The sequence below is a fragment of the Oncorhynchus masou genome, chromosome 9 (genome assembly GCF_036934945.1).
Source record: "Oncorhynchus masou masou isolate Uvic2021 chromosome 9, UVic_Omas_1.1, whole genome shotgun sequence".
Lineage (NCBI taxonomy): Eukaryota > Metazoa > Chordata > Actinopteri > Salmoniformes > Salmonidae > Oncorhynchus > Oncorhynchus masou.
Window position 1 is genome coordinate 27,343,938 of NC_088220.1, and position 21,249 is coordinate 27,365,186.

The window sequence follows — 21,249 nt, forward strand, 5'->3', positions numbered from 1 at the left end:
GAATGATGACAGATTGACAGCAGAGGGAGAGATGGTGAATGATGACAGATTGACAGCAGAGGGAGAGATGGTGAGTGATGACAGATTGAGAGCAGAGGGAGAGATGGTGAGTGATGACAGATTGACAGCAGAGGGAGAGATGGTGAATGATGACAGATTGAGAGTAGAGGGAGAGATGGTGAGTGATGACAGATTGACAGCAGAGGGAGAGATGGTGAGTGATGACAGATTGAGAGCAGAGGGAGAGATGGTGAGTGATGACAGATTGACAGCAGAGGGAGAGATAGTGAGTGATGACAGATTGAGAGGAGAGGGAGAGATGGTGAGTGATGACAGATTGACAGCAGAGGGAGAGATGGTGAGTGATGACAGATTGAGAGCAGAAGGAGAGATTTTGAGTGATGACAGATTGAGAGCAGAGGGAGAGATGGTGAGTGATGACAGATTGAGAGCAGAGGGAGAGATGGTGAGTGATGACAGATTGAGAGCAGAGGGAGAGATTTTGAGTGATGACAGATTGACAGCAGAGGGAGAGATGGTGAGTGATGACAGATTGAGAGCAGAGGGAGAGATGGTGAGTGAGACAGATTGACAGCAGAGGTAGAGATGGTGAGTGATGACAGATTGACAGCACACATATACATGCACACACTCACACACACATGCACGTACTCAGAAACCCCTCCCTCCCTGCTCCCTCTCTCACCCTTCGCTGAGGGCCTTGCTCTTCTCCAGGTCTTGGATAACATTGAGGAGGACCTTGATCTTCTCCTGGTTGGAGAGCAGACTCTCCTCCACACTGTGGAGACGCCCGTGGAGGCCCCCTGACACACACCCTTGTAACCCTCTGGGTACCCCCGCCTGGACCCCCGCCTGTAGCCCCACCAGCCTCCCTGGAGCCCCATTGCATTGTGGGGCCAGATTGGCAGCAGGGGGAGCATGGGCGTCTTTTAATGGAGCATGGGTTTTGGAGGCTTCTGATTTCATTGGCTGTGCTGGTGATGCTTTGGGGTGCAGGGAAGGGGTGAGGGGTGTAGGTTTGAGTTGGGTCTGAAGGACAGGGGATGCTGGTTTTGTGTTCACCTGGGCAGGGTGGCAGGGTTTGGGGGAGTTTTTAGGTGGGAGAAGGGGTGCGGCCAAGGATTTTGTGCCTATGAGGAGGACTGGGCTTGGCGGCTTGGTGGTGACTTGTATAGATGAGTCTTGTGGAGAGTTTTGGTTGTCAGATGATGCCTCTGTGTTTCTGTCTGGAAAACACTGTGTAGCTGGTGAAGATTTTGTCTTCATGGCGTGTGACTGTGTGTCTGTTGTCTGTGTGTGTGTTTCTTTCTGATGTAACCTGGGCAACCTGGGTTCTGGGTCTGTTGTGTGGGTATGTGTGTGTTGTGTATCCTTAGTGTTGGGACATGGGATCACAGGTGCATCTTTCGCAGGCAGAGTGTGTATCCTTTGGGTTGCATGTGGAGAGGGTAATGTCTGAGTTTGTGTTTGAGTGTTCTTCACAGCTGTGTGTGGGGTTGGTGGTGTGTGTGAGTTCAGAACAGGGGAGTCTTTCCGGTTCTGGTTGTGGAGTACAGACTTTTTCCGGGGAGGAATCGGTAGAGTCTGGCTTTCTGTGATCTGATTTGCCGCTCGCCTGCGGCACGCTGTTGCCATGCAGATGGGTGGGGCCTGGGACTGTCTCCGCCCGCAGGTTCCACAGAGGCGGGGCGATGATGATGTCATCATTCTACAGGGCCTTGGAGGCGTGGCATGAGAGCTCACAGACTGAGACAGACTCCCTGACCTCAGTCCAGGGCGAGACTTCTCCCCTCTAAGAGACTGGACCCTCCTCCTCTCTCTGATTGGCTCATTGCCTTCAGCACCCTCAGTGCAGACCCCGCCCACCACCTCAGGGGCGACCACACTCCCATTGGTGTATCGAGATGTCCATTTCCCGCTGGACCTATGGCTGGACTCCCTGGGATTGGCCCGTATGGCTTTGATCTGACAGTAGACTCCGCCCCCAGACCCCTGTGACCCCATGTCGTCCTTTGTCAGACTGTTGATGGCATTCTGACTCATCTCCTTGGAAATGGCAAATCCACTGCTGCCCCCAATGCTGCCTGAGTCACAAACAACCCCAGTCTCTGAGGACATTGTCGTTGCTGTGACGACATGGTTGTTGCCCCGTCCTGTCTCTGGGTGCTGCGTCCGTTTTGGCTGGCTGCGTTTGATTGATGGGAGGGTCCTAAGGCTGGGGGAAGTCTGCACCCCCACACTGCACAGCGGCCCCCATCGTCCCCCCGCCAGGGGAACCCCCAGCGCAGGCACCGGATTGGTCGGATCAGCCAACCTTCTGCCCATAGCCCCAGTCAATTGGCTCAGCCCCCAGAGGAGCTGGAAGGGGAGGAGCCACTCTGTAACATCCCAATGGGAGGAGGCAGTCTTATATCTGAGTGGAGAGATGAGTCACTGGTCTCTGTTTATCCAAGAGAAGAGTGTGATCTACTGTATTGTTGCTCATTGACCATAGAATCCATGGTTGTTCTGTCCCAGCTCTGCTTCTGTCACTGGTATGACGTCACCAATCAGTCTGACCATTGGTCGTCATGTCTCTGGTTTTTCATTTCTTGATTGGATGAGTGAAGAGGAGAGGAGAGGAGAGGAGAGAAGAAACTGGTTTAGCTGAGACCACTATAGTACCATCACCGCTTTACTGGCTACCTGGCTGCAGACTGGATCTCTCCACTGCAGGTGGAAAACCCCCTGTGTCCCAAATGGCACCCTATGCCATTTATAGTACACAACTGTTGTAGTGCATCATATAGGGAATAGGGTGCCATTTGTGACACCACCTCCATACACAGACAGAATGTTCATGTTCAGATTTTTTCACATTGTTGCATGGATTTTAAGTGAAACCTAATCTGAAGATAATGTAAAAATGTTTAAGGTTAAGTTTAAGCATCAGCCAATTCAAATAATTGACGTAGTGTTAAGTGATAGAATGCTACTCTGTAGCTGGTCCCATCAGATAACCTGGCACATGTTAGCCCTATGCTAACCTCACCAGGTGACAGTGATTACATCCTGTAACAAATTCATCAGCCTATCGAAGATCTTCAACCTTTTCTCCACAAGCCAATGGCATTTCTTAAAATAGGTCAACCTGGCCACCAGAGGGATACATGTGAGCATCCAAATTTCACAGTTTATCCGTATCACCATGGCAACAGGTGTCCCATGACAGGAGGTGTAGGGGGTCAAGGGGCCGTGTGAAAGGCAGTCATGTGTCGACACGTGTGTTTATGAGTTTTCATGAATGCGTGCATGTAAGGGCAGACTGTCTCTGAATGAGAGAGAAACGTTTTGAGAGAGATATTTTTACATCTCTGTCTGTCTGTCTGTCTGTCTGTCTGTGTGTCTGTGTGTGTGTGTGTGTGTGTGTCTGTGTGTGTGTGTGTGTGTGTGTGTGTGTGTGTGTGTGTGTGTGTGTGTGTGTGTGTGTGTGTGTGTGTGTGTGTGTGTGTGTGTGTGTGTGTGTTGATGGGAAGTTGAAGAGAATAGTTGAGAGGCCAGACTGAAGAAAAGAGAGCGGGGTGAGGTGGGGAAGAGATGTTGTGTAAAGTTAATGATGTAGACCTGTAACAACGCAGACACCTTTGTGCCTGCCTGCGGTCAGAGCATTATCAATAGACACAGAGAAGTTTCTCGTAAAGCATCGGCCACCACACTGAGACAGACAGAGAGAGAGATTCTGAACAGTTGACTGGTATTTAAAAAGTTTTGAATATGTGTACATTCACTGAGGCACTGTGTGAGGACAGTGATGATCGGATGTAGTGTGTGTGTGTGTGTGTGTGACTGTGTTTGTTTCCTCGCTGTGGTTACAGTGGGCTGAAAGCTCCAGTGAATTGAGTCCCCTGTCACCTCAAGGTGAGCCTCATTTTTCACCCTTCGATTGGTGGCTGGTGTGCGTGCGTGTGTGTGAGGGCCGCTTTACTGCACAGTAATCAAGGACAGGACTATGTCGTCTCCAGGTCTCTGCTCAGACGGCTGCTCTGATGCAATATGCAAGTCACATGGGTTCACTGCCAAACATGGGTTCACAGCCCTTAGCCGTGGTATATTGGTCATATACCACACCCCCACCCCCCGGTCCTTATTGTTTAAATATTCCCAGTATGGAGATTATATCCAGCACATTCTTCAAAGGCAAAGATAATGCAGCTCTGATGTGTGTGTGTTTTTTCAGGATGCAGAATTGGGACAAGGAGAGGAAGTGGGGAAGAGGATTACTGTACTGGTCTCTTTCCAATTCATTAGCTTTGGGGTTAACAGCAGACACACACACCCTCTTTATGAGAAGAGCTAGTGAGGTGTACCAGTTTCCTCAGTGTTCTTGTTTCTATTCAGACTGTGTTCTATTTATTTTGTTCTTTGTCTATTCTTGTTTTCCCTCCTTTTCCTTCTCCTCCCTCCTCTTCCTCCTCCTCCTTTTCCTCCTTTTCCTCCTCACTCCTTTCCCTCTCCTCCTCCTCCTTCTCCTCCTCCTCCTTCTCCTCCTCCTTCTCCTCTTCCTCCTCCTCCCTCATCTTCCTACTCTCTCCTTTTCCTCCTCCAATTACTCCCTCTTTTATCTCTATCCTTTTTTCCTTTTTATCTCTATATATTCTCCATGATTTTTTTCTCTGTCTCTTCTCTCCCATCAATCACTGTCTCTCTCTTCTCTCCCATCAATCACTGTCTCTCTCTTCTCTCCCATCAATCACTGTCTCTCTCTTCTCTCCCATCAATCACTGTCTCTCTCTTCTCTCCCATCAATCACTGTCTCTCTCTTCTCTCCCATCAATCACTGTCTCTCTCTTCTCTCCCATCAATCACTGTCTCTCTCTTCTCTCCCATCAATCACTGTCTCTCTCTTCTCTCCCATCAATCACTGTCTCTCTCTTCTCTCCCATCAATCACTGTCTCTCTCTTCTCTCCCATCAATCACTGTCTCTCTCTTCTCTCCCATCACTCACTGTCTCTCTCTTCTCTCCCATCAATCACTGTCTCTCTCTTCTCTCCCATCAATCACTGTCTCTCTCTTCTCTCCCATCACTCACTGTCTCTCTCTTCTCTCCCATCAATCACTGTCTCTCTTCTCTCTCATCAATCACTGTCTCTCTCTTCTCTCCCATCAATCACTGTCTCTCTCATCAATCACTGTCTCTCTCTTCTCTCCCATCACTCACTGTCTCTCTCTTCTCTCCCATCACTCACTGTCTCTCTCTTCTCTCCCATTCTTAACTGTCTCTCTCTTCTCTCTCATCAATCCCTGACTCTCTCTTCTCTCCCATCACTCACTGTCTGTCTCTCTTCTCTCCCGTCATTCACTGTCTGTCTCTCTTCTCTCCCATCACTCACTGTCTGTCTCTCTTCTCTCCCATCACTCACTGTCTCTCTCATCACTCCCATCAATCACTGTCTCTCTCTTCTCTCCCATCAATCACTGTCTCTCTTTTCTCTCCCATCAATCACTGTCTCTCTCTTCTCTCTCATCAATCACTGTCTGTCTCTTCTCTCCCATCACTCACTGTCTCTCTATTCTCTCCCATCACTCACTGTCTCTCTATTCTCTCCCATCACTCACTGTCGCTCTCTTCTCTCCCATTACTCACTGTCTGTCTCTCTCTTCTCTCCCATCACTCACTGTCTCTCTCTTCTCTCCCATCAATCACTGTCTCTCTCTTCTCTCTCATTAATCACTGTCTGTCTCTTCTCTCCCATCAATCACTGTCTCTCTCATCAATCACTGTCTCTCTCTTCTCTCCCATCACTCACTGTCTCTCTCTTCTCTCCCATCACTCACTGTCTCTCTCTTCTCTCCCATTCTTAACTGTCTCTCTCTTCTCTCTCATCAATCCCTGACTCTCTCTTTCTCTCCCATCACTCACTGTCTGTCTCTCTTCTCTCCCGTCATTCACTGTCTGTCTCTCTTCTCTCCCATCACTCACTGTCTGTCTCTCTTCTCTCCCATCACTCACTGTCTCTCTCATCACTCCCATCAATCACTGTCTCTCTCTTCTCTCCCATCAATCACTGTCTCTCTTTTCTCTCCCATCAATCACTGTCTCTCTCTTCTCTCTCATCAATCACTGTCTGTCTCTTCTCTCCCATCACTCACTGTCTCTCTATTCTCTCCCATCACTCACTGTCTCTCTATTCTCTCCCATCACTCACTGTCGCTCTCTTCTCTCCCATCACTCACTGTCTGTCTCTCTCTTCTCTCCCATCACTCACTGTCTCTCTCTTCTCTCCCATCAATCACTGTCTCTCTCTTCTCTCTCATCAATCACTGTCTGTCTCTTCTCTCCCATCACTCACTGTCTCTCTATTCTCTCCCATCACTCACTGTCGCTCTCTTCTCTCCTATCACTCACTGTCTGTCTCTCTTCTCTCCCATCATTCACTGTCCGTCTCTCTTCTCTCCCATCACTCACTGTCTGTCTCTCTTCTCTCCCATCACTCACTGTGTCTCTCTTCTCTCTCATCAATCACTGTCTCTCTCTTCTCTCCCATCAATCACTGTCTATCTCTTCTCTCCCATCAATCACTGTCTCTCTCTTCTCTCCCATCAATCACTGTCTCTCTCTTCTCTCTCATCAATCACTGTCTGTCTCTTCTCTCCCATCACTCACTGTCTCTCTCTTCTCTCCCATCACTCACTGTCGCTCTCTTTTCTCCCATCACTTACTGTCTGTCTCTCTTCTCTCCCATCAGTCACTGTCTCTCTCTCTTCTCTCCCATCACTCACTGTCTCTCTCTTCTCTCCCATCCTTGGCTGAGTCATACCAAAGACTGTACAAATAGGACCTGCTGGGCTCCCGAGTGGCACAGCGGCACTGCATTTCATTGCAAGAAGGGGCACTGCAGTCCCTGGTTCAAATCCAGGCTGCATCACATCCAGCCGTGATTGGGAGTCCCATAGGGCGGCCGGGGTGGGCCGTCATTGTAAATAAGAATATGTTCTTAACTGACTTGACTAGTTAAATAAATGTTAAATAAAGAAGAATGATAGTAAGTGCATCTCTGCTTGTCTAGCGTTAAGGAGAAAGATTGCGGGTAAGGCCCAAAGATAAACTAACGTCCTGTCCAAGGGGTGTACTTGTCCATCCAGCTGCTTCATGCTACAGAAACAGGAGATAGACTAACGTACTGTCCAGGGGGTGTACTTGTCCATCCAGCTGCCTCATGCTACAGAAACATGAGATAGACTAACGTCCTGTCCAGGGGGTGTACTTGTCCATCCTGCTGCCTCATGCTACAGAAACATGAGATAGACTAACATCCTGTCCAGGGGGTGTACTTGTCCATCCTGCTGCCTCATGCTACAGAAACATGTGATAGACTAACGTCCTGTCCAGGGGGTGTACTTGTCCATCCTGCTGCCTCATGCTACAGAAACATGAGATAGACTAACGTCCTGTCCAGGGGGTGTGTACTTGTCCATCCTGCTGCCTCATGCTACAGAAACATGTTCATCCAGCTGCCTCATGCTACAGAAACAGGAGATAGACTAACGTCCTGTCCAGGGGGTGTACTTGGTCATCCAGCTGCCTCATGCTACAGAAACATGAGATAGACTAACGTCCTGTCCAGGGGGTGTACTTGTCCATCCTGCTGCCTCATGCTACAGAAACATGAGATAGACTAACGTCCTGTCCAGGGGGTGTACTTGTTCATCCAGCTGCCTCATGCTACAGAAACAGGAGATAGACTAACGTCCTGTCCAGGGGGTGTACTTGGTCATCCAGCTGCCTCATGCTACAGAAACAGGAGATAGACTAACGTCCTGTCCAGGGGGTGTACTTGTCCATCCTTCTGCCTCATGCTACAGAAACAGGAGATAGACTAACGTCCTGTCCAGGGGGTGTACTTGGTCATCCAGCTGCCTCATGCTACAGAAACAGGAGATAGACTAACGTCCTGTCCAGGGGGTGTACTTGTCCATCCAGCTGCCTCATGCTACAGAAACAGGAGATAGACTAACGTCCTGTACTTGCCCATCCTAACCGCCATCGATAAAAGACAGTAATGTGCAGCTCTCTTCATCGACCTGGCCAAGGCTTTCGACTCTGTCAATCACCATATTCTTATCGGCAGACTCAGTAGCCTCGGTTTTTCTAATGACTGCCTTGCCTGGTTCACCAACTGCAGATTGAGTTCAGTGTGTCAAATCGGAGGGCATGTTGTCCGGTCCTCTGGCAGACTCTATGGGGGTGCCACAGGGTTCAATTCTCGGACCGACTCTTTTCTCTGTATATATCAATGATGTTGCTCTTGCTGCGGGCAATTCCCTGATCCACCTCTACGCAGACGACACCATTCTGTATACTTCTGGCCCTTCCTTGGACACTGTTCTATCTAACCTCCAAACGAGCTTCAATGCCATACAACACTCCTTCCGTGGCCTCCAACTGCTCTTAAACGCTAGTAAAACCAAATGCATGCTTTTCAACCGTTCGCTGCCTGCACCCGCACGCCTGACTTGCATCACCACCCTGGATGGTTCCGACCTAGAATATGTGGACATCTATACCTATAGTACCTACAGTGCCTTGCGAAAGTATTCGGCCCCCTTGAACTTTGCGACCTTTTGCCACATTTCAGGCATCAAACATAAAGATATAAAACTGTATTTTTTGTGAAGAATCAACAACAAGTGGGACACAATCATGAAGTGGAACATTTATTGGATATTTCAAACTTTTTTAACAAATCAAAAACTGAAAAATTGGGCGTGCAAAATTATTCAGCCCCTTTACTTTCAGTGCAGCAAACTCTCTCCAGACGTTTAGTGAGGATCTCTGAATGATCCAATGTTGACCTAAATGACTAATGATGATAAATACAATCCACCTGTGTGTAATCAAGTCTCCGTATAAATGCACCTGCACTGTGATAGTCTCAGAGGTCCGTTAAAAGCGCAGAGAGCATCATGAAGAACAAGGAACACACCAGGCAGGTCCGAGATACTGTTGTGAAGAAGTTTAAATCCGGATTTGGAAACAAAAAGATTTCCCAAGCTTTAAACATCCCAAGGAGCACTGTGCAAGCGATAATATTGAAATGGAAGGAGTATCAGACCACTGCAAATCTACCAAGAACTGGCCGTCCCTCTAAACTTTCAGCTCCTACAAGGAGAAGACTGATCAGAGATGCAGCCAAGAGGCCCATGATCACTCTGGTTGAACTGCAGAGATCTACAGCTGAGGTGGGAGACTCTGTCCATAGGACAACAATCAGTCGTATATTGCACAAATCTGGCCTTTATGGAAGAGTGGCAAGAAGAAAGCCATTTCTTAAAGATATCCATAAAAAGTGTTGTTTAAAGTTTGCCACAAGCCACCTGGGAGACACACCAAACATGTGGAAGAAGGTGCTCTGGTCAGATGAAACCACAATTGAACTTTTTGGCAACAATGCAAAATGTTATGTTTGGCGTAAAAGCAACACAGCTCATCACTCTGAACACACCATACCCACTGTCAAACATGGTGGTGGCAGCATCATTGTTTGGGCCTGCTTTTCTTCAGCAGGGACAGGGAAGATGGTTAAAATTGATGGGAAGATGGATGGAGCCAAATACAGGACCATTCTGGAAGAAAACCTGATGGAGTCTGCAAAAGACCTGAAACTGGGACGGAGATTTGTCTTCCAACAAGACAATGATCCAAAACTTAAAGCAAAATATACAATGGAATGCTTCAAAAATAAACATATCCAGGTGTTAGAATGGCCAAGTCAAAGTCCAGACCTGAATCCAATCGAGAATCTGTGGAAAGAACTGAAAACTGCTGTTCACAAATGCTCTCCATCCAACCTCACTGAGCTCGAGCTGTTTTGCAAAGAGGAATGGGAAAAAATTTCAGGCTCTCGATGTGCAAAACTGATAGAGACATACCCCAAGCGACTTACAGTTGTAATCGCAGCAAAAGGTGGCGTTACAAAGTATTAACTTTTAAGGGGGCTGAATATTTTTGCACGCCCAATTTTTCAGTTTTTGATTTGTTAAAAAAGTTTGAAATATCCAATAAATGTCGTTCCACTTCATGATTGTGTCCCACTTGTTGTTGATTCTTCACTAAAAAATACAGTTTTATATATTTATGTTTGAAGCCTGAAATGTGGCAAAAGGTCGCAAAGTTCAAGGGGGGCGAATACTTTTGCAAGGCACTGTAGGTGTCTGGCTAGACTGTAAACTCTCCTTCCAGACTCATATCAACAAAGCCTCCTTCAATCACGCCGCCAAACTTACCCTAGTAAAACTGACTATCCTACCGATCCTCGACTTCGGCGATGTCATCTACAAAATAGCTTCCAATAAACTGGATGCAGTTTATTACAGTGCCGTCTAAAGAACCTTATACCACCCACCACTGCGACTTGTATGCTTTAGTCGGCTGGCCCTCGCTACATATTCGTCGCCAGACCCACTGGCTCCAGGTCATCTACAAGTCCATGCTAGGTAAAGCTCCGCCTTATCTCAGTTCACTGGTCACGATGGCAACACCCACCGTCTATTTCTATTTCTCTCTGTCATCGCTATATCATTAGCCCCTTGTCTATTTCTCTCTTGTTATCCCTATATCATTACCCCCTGTCTATTTATCTCTGTCATCACTATATCATTAGCCCCATGTATATTTCTCTATGTCATCACTATATCATTAGCCCCCTGTCTTTGTCTCTGTCATCCCTATATCATTAGCCCCCTGTCTTTGTCTCTGTCATCCCTATATCATTAGCCCCCTGTCTTTGTCTCTGTCATCCCTATATCATTATCCCACTGTCTTTGTCTCTGTCATCCCTATATCATTAGCCCCCTGTCTTTGTCTCTGTCATCCCTATATCATTATCCCACTGTCTTTGTCTCTGTCATACCTATATATTATCCCCCTGTCTCTCTGTCATCGCTATATCATTATCCCCCTGTCTCTCTCTCATCGCTATATCATTATCCCCCTGTCTCTCTGTCATCGCTATATAATTATCCCCTGTCTCTCTCTCATCCCTTTATCATTATCCCCTGTCTCTGTCTCATCCCCCTGTCTCTCTCTCATCCCTATATCATTATCCCCTGTCTCTCTCTCATCCCCCTGTCTCTCTCTCATCCCTATATCATTATCCCCCTGTCTCTCTCTCATCCCCCTGTCTCTCTTTGTCATCCCTACATCATTATCCCCCTGTCTCTCTGTCATCACTATATAATTATCCCCTGTCTCTCTGTCATCCATATATCATTATCCCCTGTCTCTCTGTCATTGCTATATAATTATCCCCCTGTCTCTCTGTCATCCATATATCATTATCCCCTGTCTCTCTGTCATTGCTATATAATTATCCCCCTGTCTCTCTGTCATCCCTATATCATTATCCCCTGTCTCTCTGTCATTGCTATATCATTATCCCCCTGTCTCTCTCTCATCCCTATATTATTATCCCCCTGTCTCTCTGTCATCGCTATATCATTATCCCCTGTCTCTCTCTCATCCCTATATCATTATCCCCTGTCTCTCTCTCATCCCCCTGTCTCTCTCTCATCCCTATATCATTATCCCCCTGTCTCTCTCTCATCCCCCTGTCTCTCTTTGTCATCCCTACATCATTATCCCCCTGTCTCTCTGTCATCGCTATATAATTATCCCCCTGTCTCTCTGTCATCGCTATATAATTAACCCACTGTCTCTCTCTCATCCCTATATCATCATCCCCCTGTCTCTCTCTCATCCCTATATCATTATCCCCCTATCTCTCTCTCATCCCCCTGTCTCTCTTTGTCATCCCTACATCATTATCCCCCTGTCTCTCTGTCATCGCTATATAATTATCCCCCTGTCTCTCTGTCATCCCTATATCATTAACCCCCTCTCTCTGTCATTGCTATATAATTATCCCCCTGTCTCTCTCTCATCCCTATATCATTATCCCCTGTCTCTCTTTGTCATCCCTACATCATTATCCCCCTGTCTCTCTCTCATCCCTATATTATTATCCCCCTGTCTCTCTGTCATCCCTATATCATTATCCCCTGTCTCTCTCTCATCCCTATATCATTATCCCCCTGTCTCTCTCTCATCCCCCTGTCTCTCTTTGTCATCCCTACATCATTATCCCCCTGTCTCTCTGTCATCGCTATATAATTATCCCCCTGTCTCTCTGTCATCGCTATATAATTATCCCCCTGTCTCTCTGTCATCCCTATATCATTAACCCCCTCTCTCTGTCATTGCTATATAATTATCCCCTGTCTCTCTCTCATCCCTATATCATTATCCCCCTGTCTCTCTCTCATTGCTATATAATTATCCCCCTGTCTCTCTCTCATCCCTATATTATTATCCCCCTGTCTCTCTGTCATCGCTATATCATTATCCCCTGTCTCTCTCTCATCCCCCTGTCTCTCTCTCATCCCTATATCATTATCCCCCTGTCTCTCTCTCATCCCCCTGTCTCTCTTTGTCATCACTACATCATTATCCCCCTGTCTCTCTGTCATCGCTATATAATTATCCCCCTGTCTCTCTGTCATCGCTATATAATTATCCCCCTGTCTCTCTGTCATCCCTATATCATTAACCCCCTCTCTCTGTCATTGCTATATCATTATCCCCCTGTCTCTCTCTCATCCCTATATTATTATCCCCCTGTCTCTCTGTCATCGCTATATCATTATCCCCTGTCTCTCTCTCATCCCCCTGTCTCTCTCTCATCCCTATATCATTATCCCCCTGTCTCTCTCTCATCCCCCTGTCTCTCTTTGTCATCACTACATCATTATCCCCCTGTCTCTCTGTCATCGCTATATAATTATCCCCCTGTCTCTCTCTCATCCCTATATCATTATCCCCCTGTCTCTCTCTCATCCCCCTGTCTCTCTTTGTCATCACTACATCATTATCCCCCTGTCTCTCTGTCATCGCTATATTATTATCCCCCTGTCTCTCTGTCATCGCTATATCATTATCCCCTGTCTCTCTCTCATCCCTATATCATTATCCCATGTCTCTCTCTCATCCCCCTGTCTCTCTCTCATCCCTATATCATTATCCCCCTGTCTCTCTCTCATCCCCCTGTCTCTCTTTGTCATCCCTATATCATTATCCCCCTGTCTCTCTCTGACACCCCTATATCATTATCCCCCTGTCTCTCTCTCATCCCTATATCATTATCCCCTGTCTCTATCTCATCCCCTGTCTCTCTCTGTCATCCCTACATCATTATCCCCCTGTCTCTCTGTCATCGCTATATCATTATCCCCCTGTCTCTCTGTCATCGCTATATCATTTTCCACCTCTCTCTCTCATCCCTATATCATGATCCCCTGTCTCTGTCTCATCCCCCTGTCTCTCTCTCATCCCTATATCATTAGCCCCTGTCTCTCTCTCATCCCCCTGTCTCTCTCTCATCCCTATATCATTATCCCCTGTCTCTCTCTCATCCCCCTGTCTCTCTCTGTCATCCCTATATCATTATCCCCTGTCTCTCTGTCATTGCTATATAATTATCCCCCTGTCTCTCTCTCATCCCTATATCATTATCCCCTGTCTCTCTCTCATCCCCCTGTCTCTCTCTCATCCCTATATTATTATCCCCCTGTCTCTCTGTCATCGCTATATAATTATCCCCCTGTCTCTCTGTCATCGCTATATTATTATCCCCCTGTCTCTCTGTCATTGCTATATAATTATCCCCCTGTCTCTCTCTCATCCCCCTGTCTCTCTCTCATCCCTATATCATTATCCCCTGTCTCTCTCTCATCCCCCTGTCTCTCTCTCATCCCTATATCATTATCCCCCTGTCTCTCTCTCATCCCCCTGTCTCTCTTTGTCATCCCTACATCATTATCCCCCTGTCTCTCTGTCATCGCTATATAATTATCCCCCTGTCTCTCTGTCATCGCTATATAATTATCCCACTGTCTCTCTCTCATCCCTATATCATTATCCCCTTGTCTCTCTCTCATCCCTATATCATCATCCCCCTGTCTCTCTCATCCCTATATCATTATCCCCCTGTCTCTCTCTCATCCCCCTGTCTCTCTTTGTCATCCCTACATCATTATCCCCCTGTCTCTCTGTCATCGATATATAATTATCCCCCTGTCTCTCTGTCATCCCTATATCATTAACCCCCTCTCTCTGTCATTGCTATATAATTATCCCCCTGTCTCTCTCTCATCCCTATATCATTATCCCCCTGTCTCTCTTTGTCATCCCTACATCATTATCCCCCTGTCTCTCTGTCATCGCTATATAATTATCCCCATGTCTCTCTGTCATCCCTATATCATTAACCCCCTCTCTCTGTCATTGCTATATAATTATCCCCCTGTCTCTCTCTCATCCCTATATCATTATCCCCCTGTCTCTCTGTCATTGCTATATCATTATCCCCCTGTCTCTCTCTCATTCCTATATCATTATCCCCCTGTCTCTCTCTCATCCCCCTGTCTCTCTTTGTCATCCCTACATCATTATCCCCCTGTCTCTCTGTCATCCCTATATTATCATCCCACTGTCTCTCTGTCATCCCTATATCATCATCCCACTGTCTCTCTCTTATCCCTATATCATCATCCCACTGTCTCTCTCTCATCCCTATATCATCATCCCACTGTCTCTCTCTCATCCCTATATCATCATCCCACTGTCTCTCTGTCATCCCTACATCATTATCCCCCTGTCACTCTCTCATCCCTATATCATTAGCCCCCTGTCTTTGTCTCTGTCATCCCTATATCATTATCCACCTGTCTCTCTCTCATCCCTATATCATCATCCCACTGCCTCTCTCTCATCCCTATATTATCATCCCACTGTCTCTCTGTCATCCCTATATCATCATCCCCCTGTCCTTCTTTCTTTTATTTCTGACTGATAATTAGTGTGTCTGTGGCCCTGCCTCTCTGTCACTGGCCATGATTAAACACACACACACACACACACACACACACACACACACACACACACACACACACACACACACACACACACAAATGTCTCACCCTCTTTGTCTCTCACCTTGCCTCTTTCTGACCCTATAGCTCTATCTTTCCTTTATGTTCTCTCCAGAGAAGGCCTTTTCATTCTAAATACATTTGTTTGTCATAACCTATTGATTAATCATCACAGTCTCTCACAATCACTCACTCCCTCTATGCTGTCTGTCTGTCTCTCTCTAACTCGTCTCTCCTCCCTCTATGCTGTCTGTCTGTCTGTCTCTCTCTAACTCGTCTCTCCTCCCTCTATGCTATAGGTCTGTCTGTCTGTCTGTCTCTCTCTAACTCGTCTCTCCTCCCTCTATGCTGTCTGTCTGTCTCTCTCTAACTCGTCTCTCCTCCCTCTATGCTGTCTGTCTGTCTCTCTCTAACTCGTCTCTCCTCCCTCTATGCTATAGGTCTGTCTGTCTGTCTGTCTGTCTCTCTCTAACTCGTCTCTCCTCCCTCTATGCTGTCTGTCTGTCTCTCTCTAACTCGTCTCTCCTCCCTCTATGCTGTCTGTCTGTCTCTCTCTAACTCGTCTCTCCTCCCTCTATGCTGTCTGTCTGTCTCTCTCTAACTCGTCTCTCCTCCCTCTATGCTGTCTGTCTGTCTCTCTCTAACTCGTCTCTCCTCCCTCTATGCTGTCTGTCTGTCTCTCTCTAACTCGTCTCTCCTCCCTCTATGCTGTCTGTCTGTCTCTCTCTAACTCGTCTCTCCTCCCTCTATGCTATAGGTCTGTCTGTCTGTCTCTCTCTAACTCGTCTCTCCTCCCTCTATGCTATAGGTCTGTCTGTCTGTCTCTCTCTAACTCGTCTCTCCTCCCTCTATGCTATAGGTCTGTCTGTCTGTCTCTCTCTAACTCGTCTCTCCTCCCTCAATGCTATAGGTCTGTCTGTCTGTCTGTCTGTCTGTCTGTCTGTCTGTCTGTCTGTCTGTCTGTCTCTAACTCGTCTCTCCTCCCTCTATGCTATAGGTCTGTCTGTCTGTCTGTCTGTCTGTCTCTCTCTAACTCGTCTCTCCTCCCTCTATGCTATAGGTCTGTCTGTCAGTCTCTATCTCGTCTCTCCTCCCTCTATGCTATAGGTCTGTCTGTCTGTCTCTCTCTAACTCGTCTCTCCTCCCTCTATGCTATAGGTCTGTCTGTCTGTCTGTCTGTCTGTCTGTCTGTCTGTCTGTCTCTCTCTAACTCGTCTCTCCTCCCTCTATGCTATAGGTCTGTCTGTCTGTCTCTCTCTAACTCGTCTCTCCTCCCTCTATGCTATAGGTCTGTCTGTCTGTCTGTCTCTCTCTAACTCGTCTCTCCTCCCTCTATGCTATAGGTCTGTCTGTCTGTCTCTATCTCGTCTCTCCTCCCTCTCTGCTATAGGTCTGTCTGTCTGTCTGTCTGTCTCTCTCTAACTCGTCTCTCCTCCCTCTATGCTATAGGTCTGTCTGTCGGTCTCTATCTCGTCTCTCCTCCCTCTATGCTATAGGTCTGTCTGTCTGTCTCTCTCTAACTCGTCTCTCCTCTCTCTATGCTATAGGTCTGTCTGTCTGTCTGTCTGTCTGTCTGTCTGTCTGTCTGTCTGTCTGTCTCTCTAACTCGTCTCTCCTCCCTCTATGCTATAGGTCTGTCTGTCTGTCTGTCTCTCTCTCTCTCTCTCTCTCTCTCTCTAACTCGTCTCTCCTCCCTCTATGCTATAGGTCTGTCTGTCTGTCTCTATCTCGTCTCTCCTCCCTCTCTGCTATAGGTCTGTCTGTCTGTCTGTCTGTCTGTCTGTCTGTCTGTCTGTCTCTCTCTAACTCGTCTCTCCTCCCTCTATGCTGTCTGTATGTCTCTCTCTATCTCGTCTCTCCTCCCTCTATGCTATAGGTCTGTCTGTCTGTCTGTCTCTCTCTAACTCGTCTCTCCTCCCTCTATGCTGTCTGTATGTCTCTCTCTAACTCGTCTCTACTCCCTCTGTGCTGTCTGTCTGTCTGTCTGTCTGTCTGTCTAACTCGTCTTTCCTCCCACTATGCTGTCTGTCTCTCTCTCTTTAACTCGTCTCTACTCCCTCTGTGCTGTCTGTCTGTCTGTCTGTCTGTCTGTCTGTCTGTCTCTCTCTCCCTCTCTGTCTCCTCTCCTCCCTCTCTCAATCTATGCCTATTTCTACCTCTCGGTGTTTACTTTCCATCAGTCTGGGCCTCTGTTAGAACCCAGGGTACTGAAGGAGGTAAAGTGGAGTGGGCAAAAGGGAACACACATGCATGGATATAGACACACACACATCACACACACACACACACACACACACACACACACACACACACACACACACACACACACACACACACACACACACACACACACACACACACACACACACACATATGCATGGGGTACACGCGCCCTATGCAGCACACATACACACATACAGTATGCAAACAAACACACGCATCTCTCACACGCTTGTGCCGCATAAACACTAACACACACTTCAGTTTAGATCTGTGTGACCATGGATTCTATGAGAAGGGAGTATCTGCAGCAATACACCCAGGGCAGCTTTCAGCTATTCACGAGAGGTAAAACACAAACACCGACACACACACACATACACACATACACACATACACACACACGCACGCACATGTTGCATGAGATAAGCACAGCGTCACACATACACACGCCCTTGTTGGATCAAAGTCACTCTCAGTGATTTGCATGGCTGAAAAGGAAAACATAATGCTGGGACACTTGGCAACACAAACCCCCCATTGCAGGACAAACAATAACTCTCAATTCAATGTCCACATACCAAATGAACTAACACATGAACAAACACACGCACTCACAAACAAACACTAACAACATGCAAACAACACAACGACTCAGGGGAAGCCTCAAAAGCACAGGGGTTGTATAATGATGGTTCCTACCAGAGTGAACCAGACATCCCGTACCTCTCAGACCTGTCCTCTATAACTACTGTTGTTAATCAGTCTCTGACTCACCTCCACTCCTTTAGGCTATTCCTCCGCTCCTATCCACACACACCTCTTCTCTCTCCTCTCCTCCTTTCTCTCTCACACTCCTCCAGTCAACTGTGTTAGTCCAGCGCTTTTCCCCCCTCTCTCTGTCACTTTCTCGCTCTCTTTGAGTTGCCGAATCCCGAGCACAGCGGAGCTAACTGATCCCCTCTCTCTCTCCTCCTGTCCCTCCCTCTTTCTCACCCACACTCTCTCTCTCTCTGTTTCCCTCTTGCTCTACCCCCTCTTCCTCCTCTATCTCTCTCTCTCTTTCCCTCTTGCTCTACCCCCTCTTCCTCCTCTATCTCTCTCTCTCTTTCCCTCTTGCTCTACCCCCTCTTCCTCCTATATTTCTCTCTCTCTCTCTGTTTCCCTCTTGCTCTATCCCCTCTTCCTCCGCTATCTATCTCTCTCTCTTTCCCTCTTGCTCTACCCCCTCTTCCTCCTCTATCTCTCTCTCTCTCTCTGTTTCCCTCTTGCTCTATCCCCTCTTCCTCCTCTATCTATCTCTCTCTCTTTCCCTCTTGCTCTACCCCCTCTTCCTCCTCTATCTATCTCTCTCTCTCTTTCCCTCTTGCTCTACCCCCTCTTCCTCCTCTATCTCTCTCTCTGTTTCCCTCTTGCTCTACCCCCTCTTCCTCCTCTATCTCTCTCTCTGTTTCCCTCTTGCTCTACCCCCCCTTCCACCTCTATCTCTCTCTCTTTATCTATCTCTCTCTCCTTCTCTCGCTCTCTCTCTCACCGTTTCTCTTTTGCTCTCTCACCATTTGTCTCTCTCACCAGTTCTCTCTCTCTTTCTCTCTCTCACCGTCTCTCTCTCACCATCTTTCTCTCTCCTTTCTCTGTCATTCTCTCTACCCTCTATCTCCCCTCCTCTCTCTCTTTCCTGTGTTAATCAATTGTGTGACCGTGTTTCCCTGGCCATGTGCAAGTCCTGACCTGACCAGACTAGACCTGAGCTGACCAGTCCTGACTAGACCTGACCTGACTAGACTAGACTAGACCAGTCCTGACTAGACCAGTCCTGACTAGACCAGTCCTGACTAGACCAGTCCTGACCAGTCCTGACTAGACCAGTCCTGACTAGACTAGACTAGACCAGTCCTGACTAGACCAGTCCTGACTAGACCAGTCCTGACTAGACCAGTCCTGACCAGTCCTGACTAGACCAGTCCTGACCAGTCCTGACTAGACCAGTCCTGACCAGTCCTGACTAGACCAGTCCTGACCAGTCCTGACCATTCCTAACCAGACTAGTCCTGACCAGTCCTGACCAGACTAGTCCTGACCTGACCAGACTAGACTAGACCAGTCCTGACCAGTCCTGACTAGACCAGTCCTGACCAGTCCTGACCATTCCTAACCAGACTAGACCTGACCAGTCCTGACCAGTCCTGACTAGACCAGTCCTGACCAGTCCTGACTAGACCAGTCCTGACCAGTCCTGACCATTCCTAACCAGACTAGACCTGACCAGTCCTGACCAGACTAGTCCTGACCTGACCAGACTAGACCTGACCAGTACTGACCTGACCAGACTAGACTAGACCAGTCCTGACCAGTACTGACTAGACCAGTCCTGACCAGTCCTGACTAGACCAGTCCTGACCTGACCAGACTAGATCTGACCAGTCCTGACCAGACTAGACCTGACCAGACTAGTCCTGACCAGACCAGACTAGACCTCACCAGACAAGTCCTGACCAGACTAGACCTGACCAGACTAGACCTGACCAGACTAGACCTGACCAGACTAGACCTGACCAGACTAGTCCTGACCAGACTAGACCTGACCAGACTAGACCTGACCAGACTAGACCTGACCAGACTAGACCTGACCAGACTAGTCCTGACCAGACTAGACCTGACCAGACTAGACCTGACCAGACTAGACCTGACCATCCCTGATCAGACTAGACCTGACCAGTCCTGACCAGACTAGACCTGACCAGATTAGTCCTGACCAGACTAGACCTGACCAGACTAGACCTGACCAGATTAGTCCTGACCAGACTAGACCTGACCAGACTAGTCCTGACCAGACTAGACCTGACCAGTCCTGACCAGACTAGACCTGACCAGATTAGTCCTGACCAGACTAGACCTGACCAGATTAGTCCTGACCAGACTAGACCTGACCAGACTAGACCTGACCAGACCATTTCTGACCAGACTAGACCTGATCATTCTTGACCAGACCAGACTAGACCAGACTAGACCGTTCCTGACCAGACCAGACCAGACTAGACTAGCCAGACTAGACCAGTCCTGACCAGACTAGACCAGACGAGACCAGTCCCAACCAGACCGGACCAGACCCAACCAGTCCTTACCAGGGGAAAGGGACCACTGTACACTCCCTTAGTGTGACATAGAGAGAGAGAAGAGAGGGACCTCTGTACACTCCCTTAGTGTGACATAGAGAGAGAAGAGAGGGACCTTCTCTACACTCCCTTAGTGTGACATGGACAGAGAGAAGAGAGGGACCTTCTCTACACTCCCTTAGTGTGACATGGAGAGAGAGAAGAGAGGGACCTCTCTCTGTACACTCCCTTAGTTTGACATTTTTTTTATTATTTTTTTTATTTCACCTTTATTTAACCAGGTAGGCTAGTTGAGAACAAGTTCTCATTTACAACTGTGACCTGGCCAAGATAAAGCATAGCAGTGTGAACAGACAACACAGAGTTAAACATGGAGTAAACAATAAACAAGTCAATAACACTGTAGAAAAAAAGAGAGTCTATATACATTGTGTGCAAAAGGCATGAGGAGGTAGGCAAATAATTACAATTTTGCAGATTAACACTGGAGTGATAAATGATCAGATGGCCATGTACAGGTAGAGATATTGGTGTGCAAAAGAGCAGAAAAGTAAATAAATAAAAACAGTATGGGGATGAGGTAGGTAAAATTGGGTGGGCTGTTTACCGATAAGACTATGTACAGCTGCAGTGATCGGTTAGCTGCTCAGATAGCAGATGTTTGAAGTTGGTGAGGGAGATAAAAGTCTCCAACTTCAGCGATTTGTGCATAGAGAGAGAAGAGAGGGACCTTCTCTACACTCCCTTTGTGTGACATGGAGAGAGAAGAGAGGGACTTTCTCTACACTCCCTTCGTGTGACATGGAGAGAGAAGAGAGGGACTTTCTCTACACTCCCTTCGTGTGACATGGAGAGAGAAGAGAGGGACTTTCTCTACACTCCCTTAGTGTGACATGGAGAGAGAAGAGAGGGACTTTCTCTACACTC

General features: G+C 47.6%; 2 protein-coding genes across 2 annotated transcripts in view; one reads left to right on the top strand and one right to left on the bottom strand.

Annotated features, from left to right (window-relative positions):
- Positions 1-2,139, bottom strand: part of LOC135545349 (INSYN2B protein-like) — an 11,110-nt gene extending 8,971 nt beyond the window's left edge. Inside the window, exons 1-2 of the mRNA XM_064972961.1 lie at positions 1,576-2,139; positions 707-1,083 (exon numbers count right to left, since the gene is read on the bottom strand). Of these exons, the coding sequence (XP_064829033.1) occupies positions 707-1,083; positions 1,576-2,139 (941 nt within the window). The remainder of the gene's footprint in view (positions 1-706; positions 1,084-1,575) is intronic.
- Positions 1-21,249, top strand: part of LOC135545768 (dedicator of cytokinesis protein 2-like) — a 135,243-nt gene that overhangs the window by 71,930 nt on the left and 42,064 nt on the right.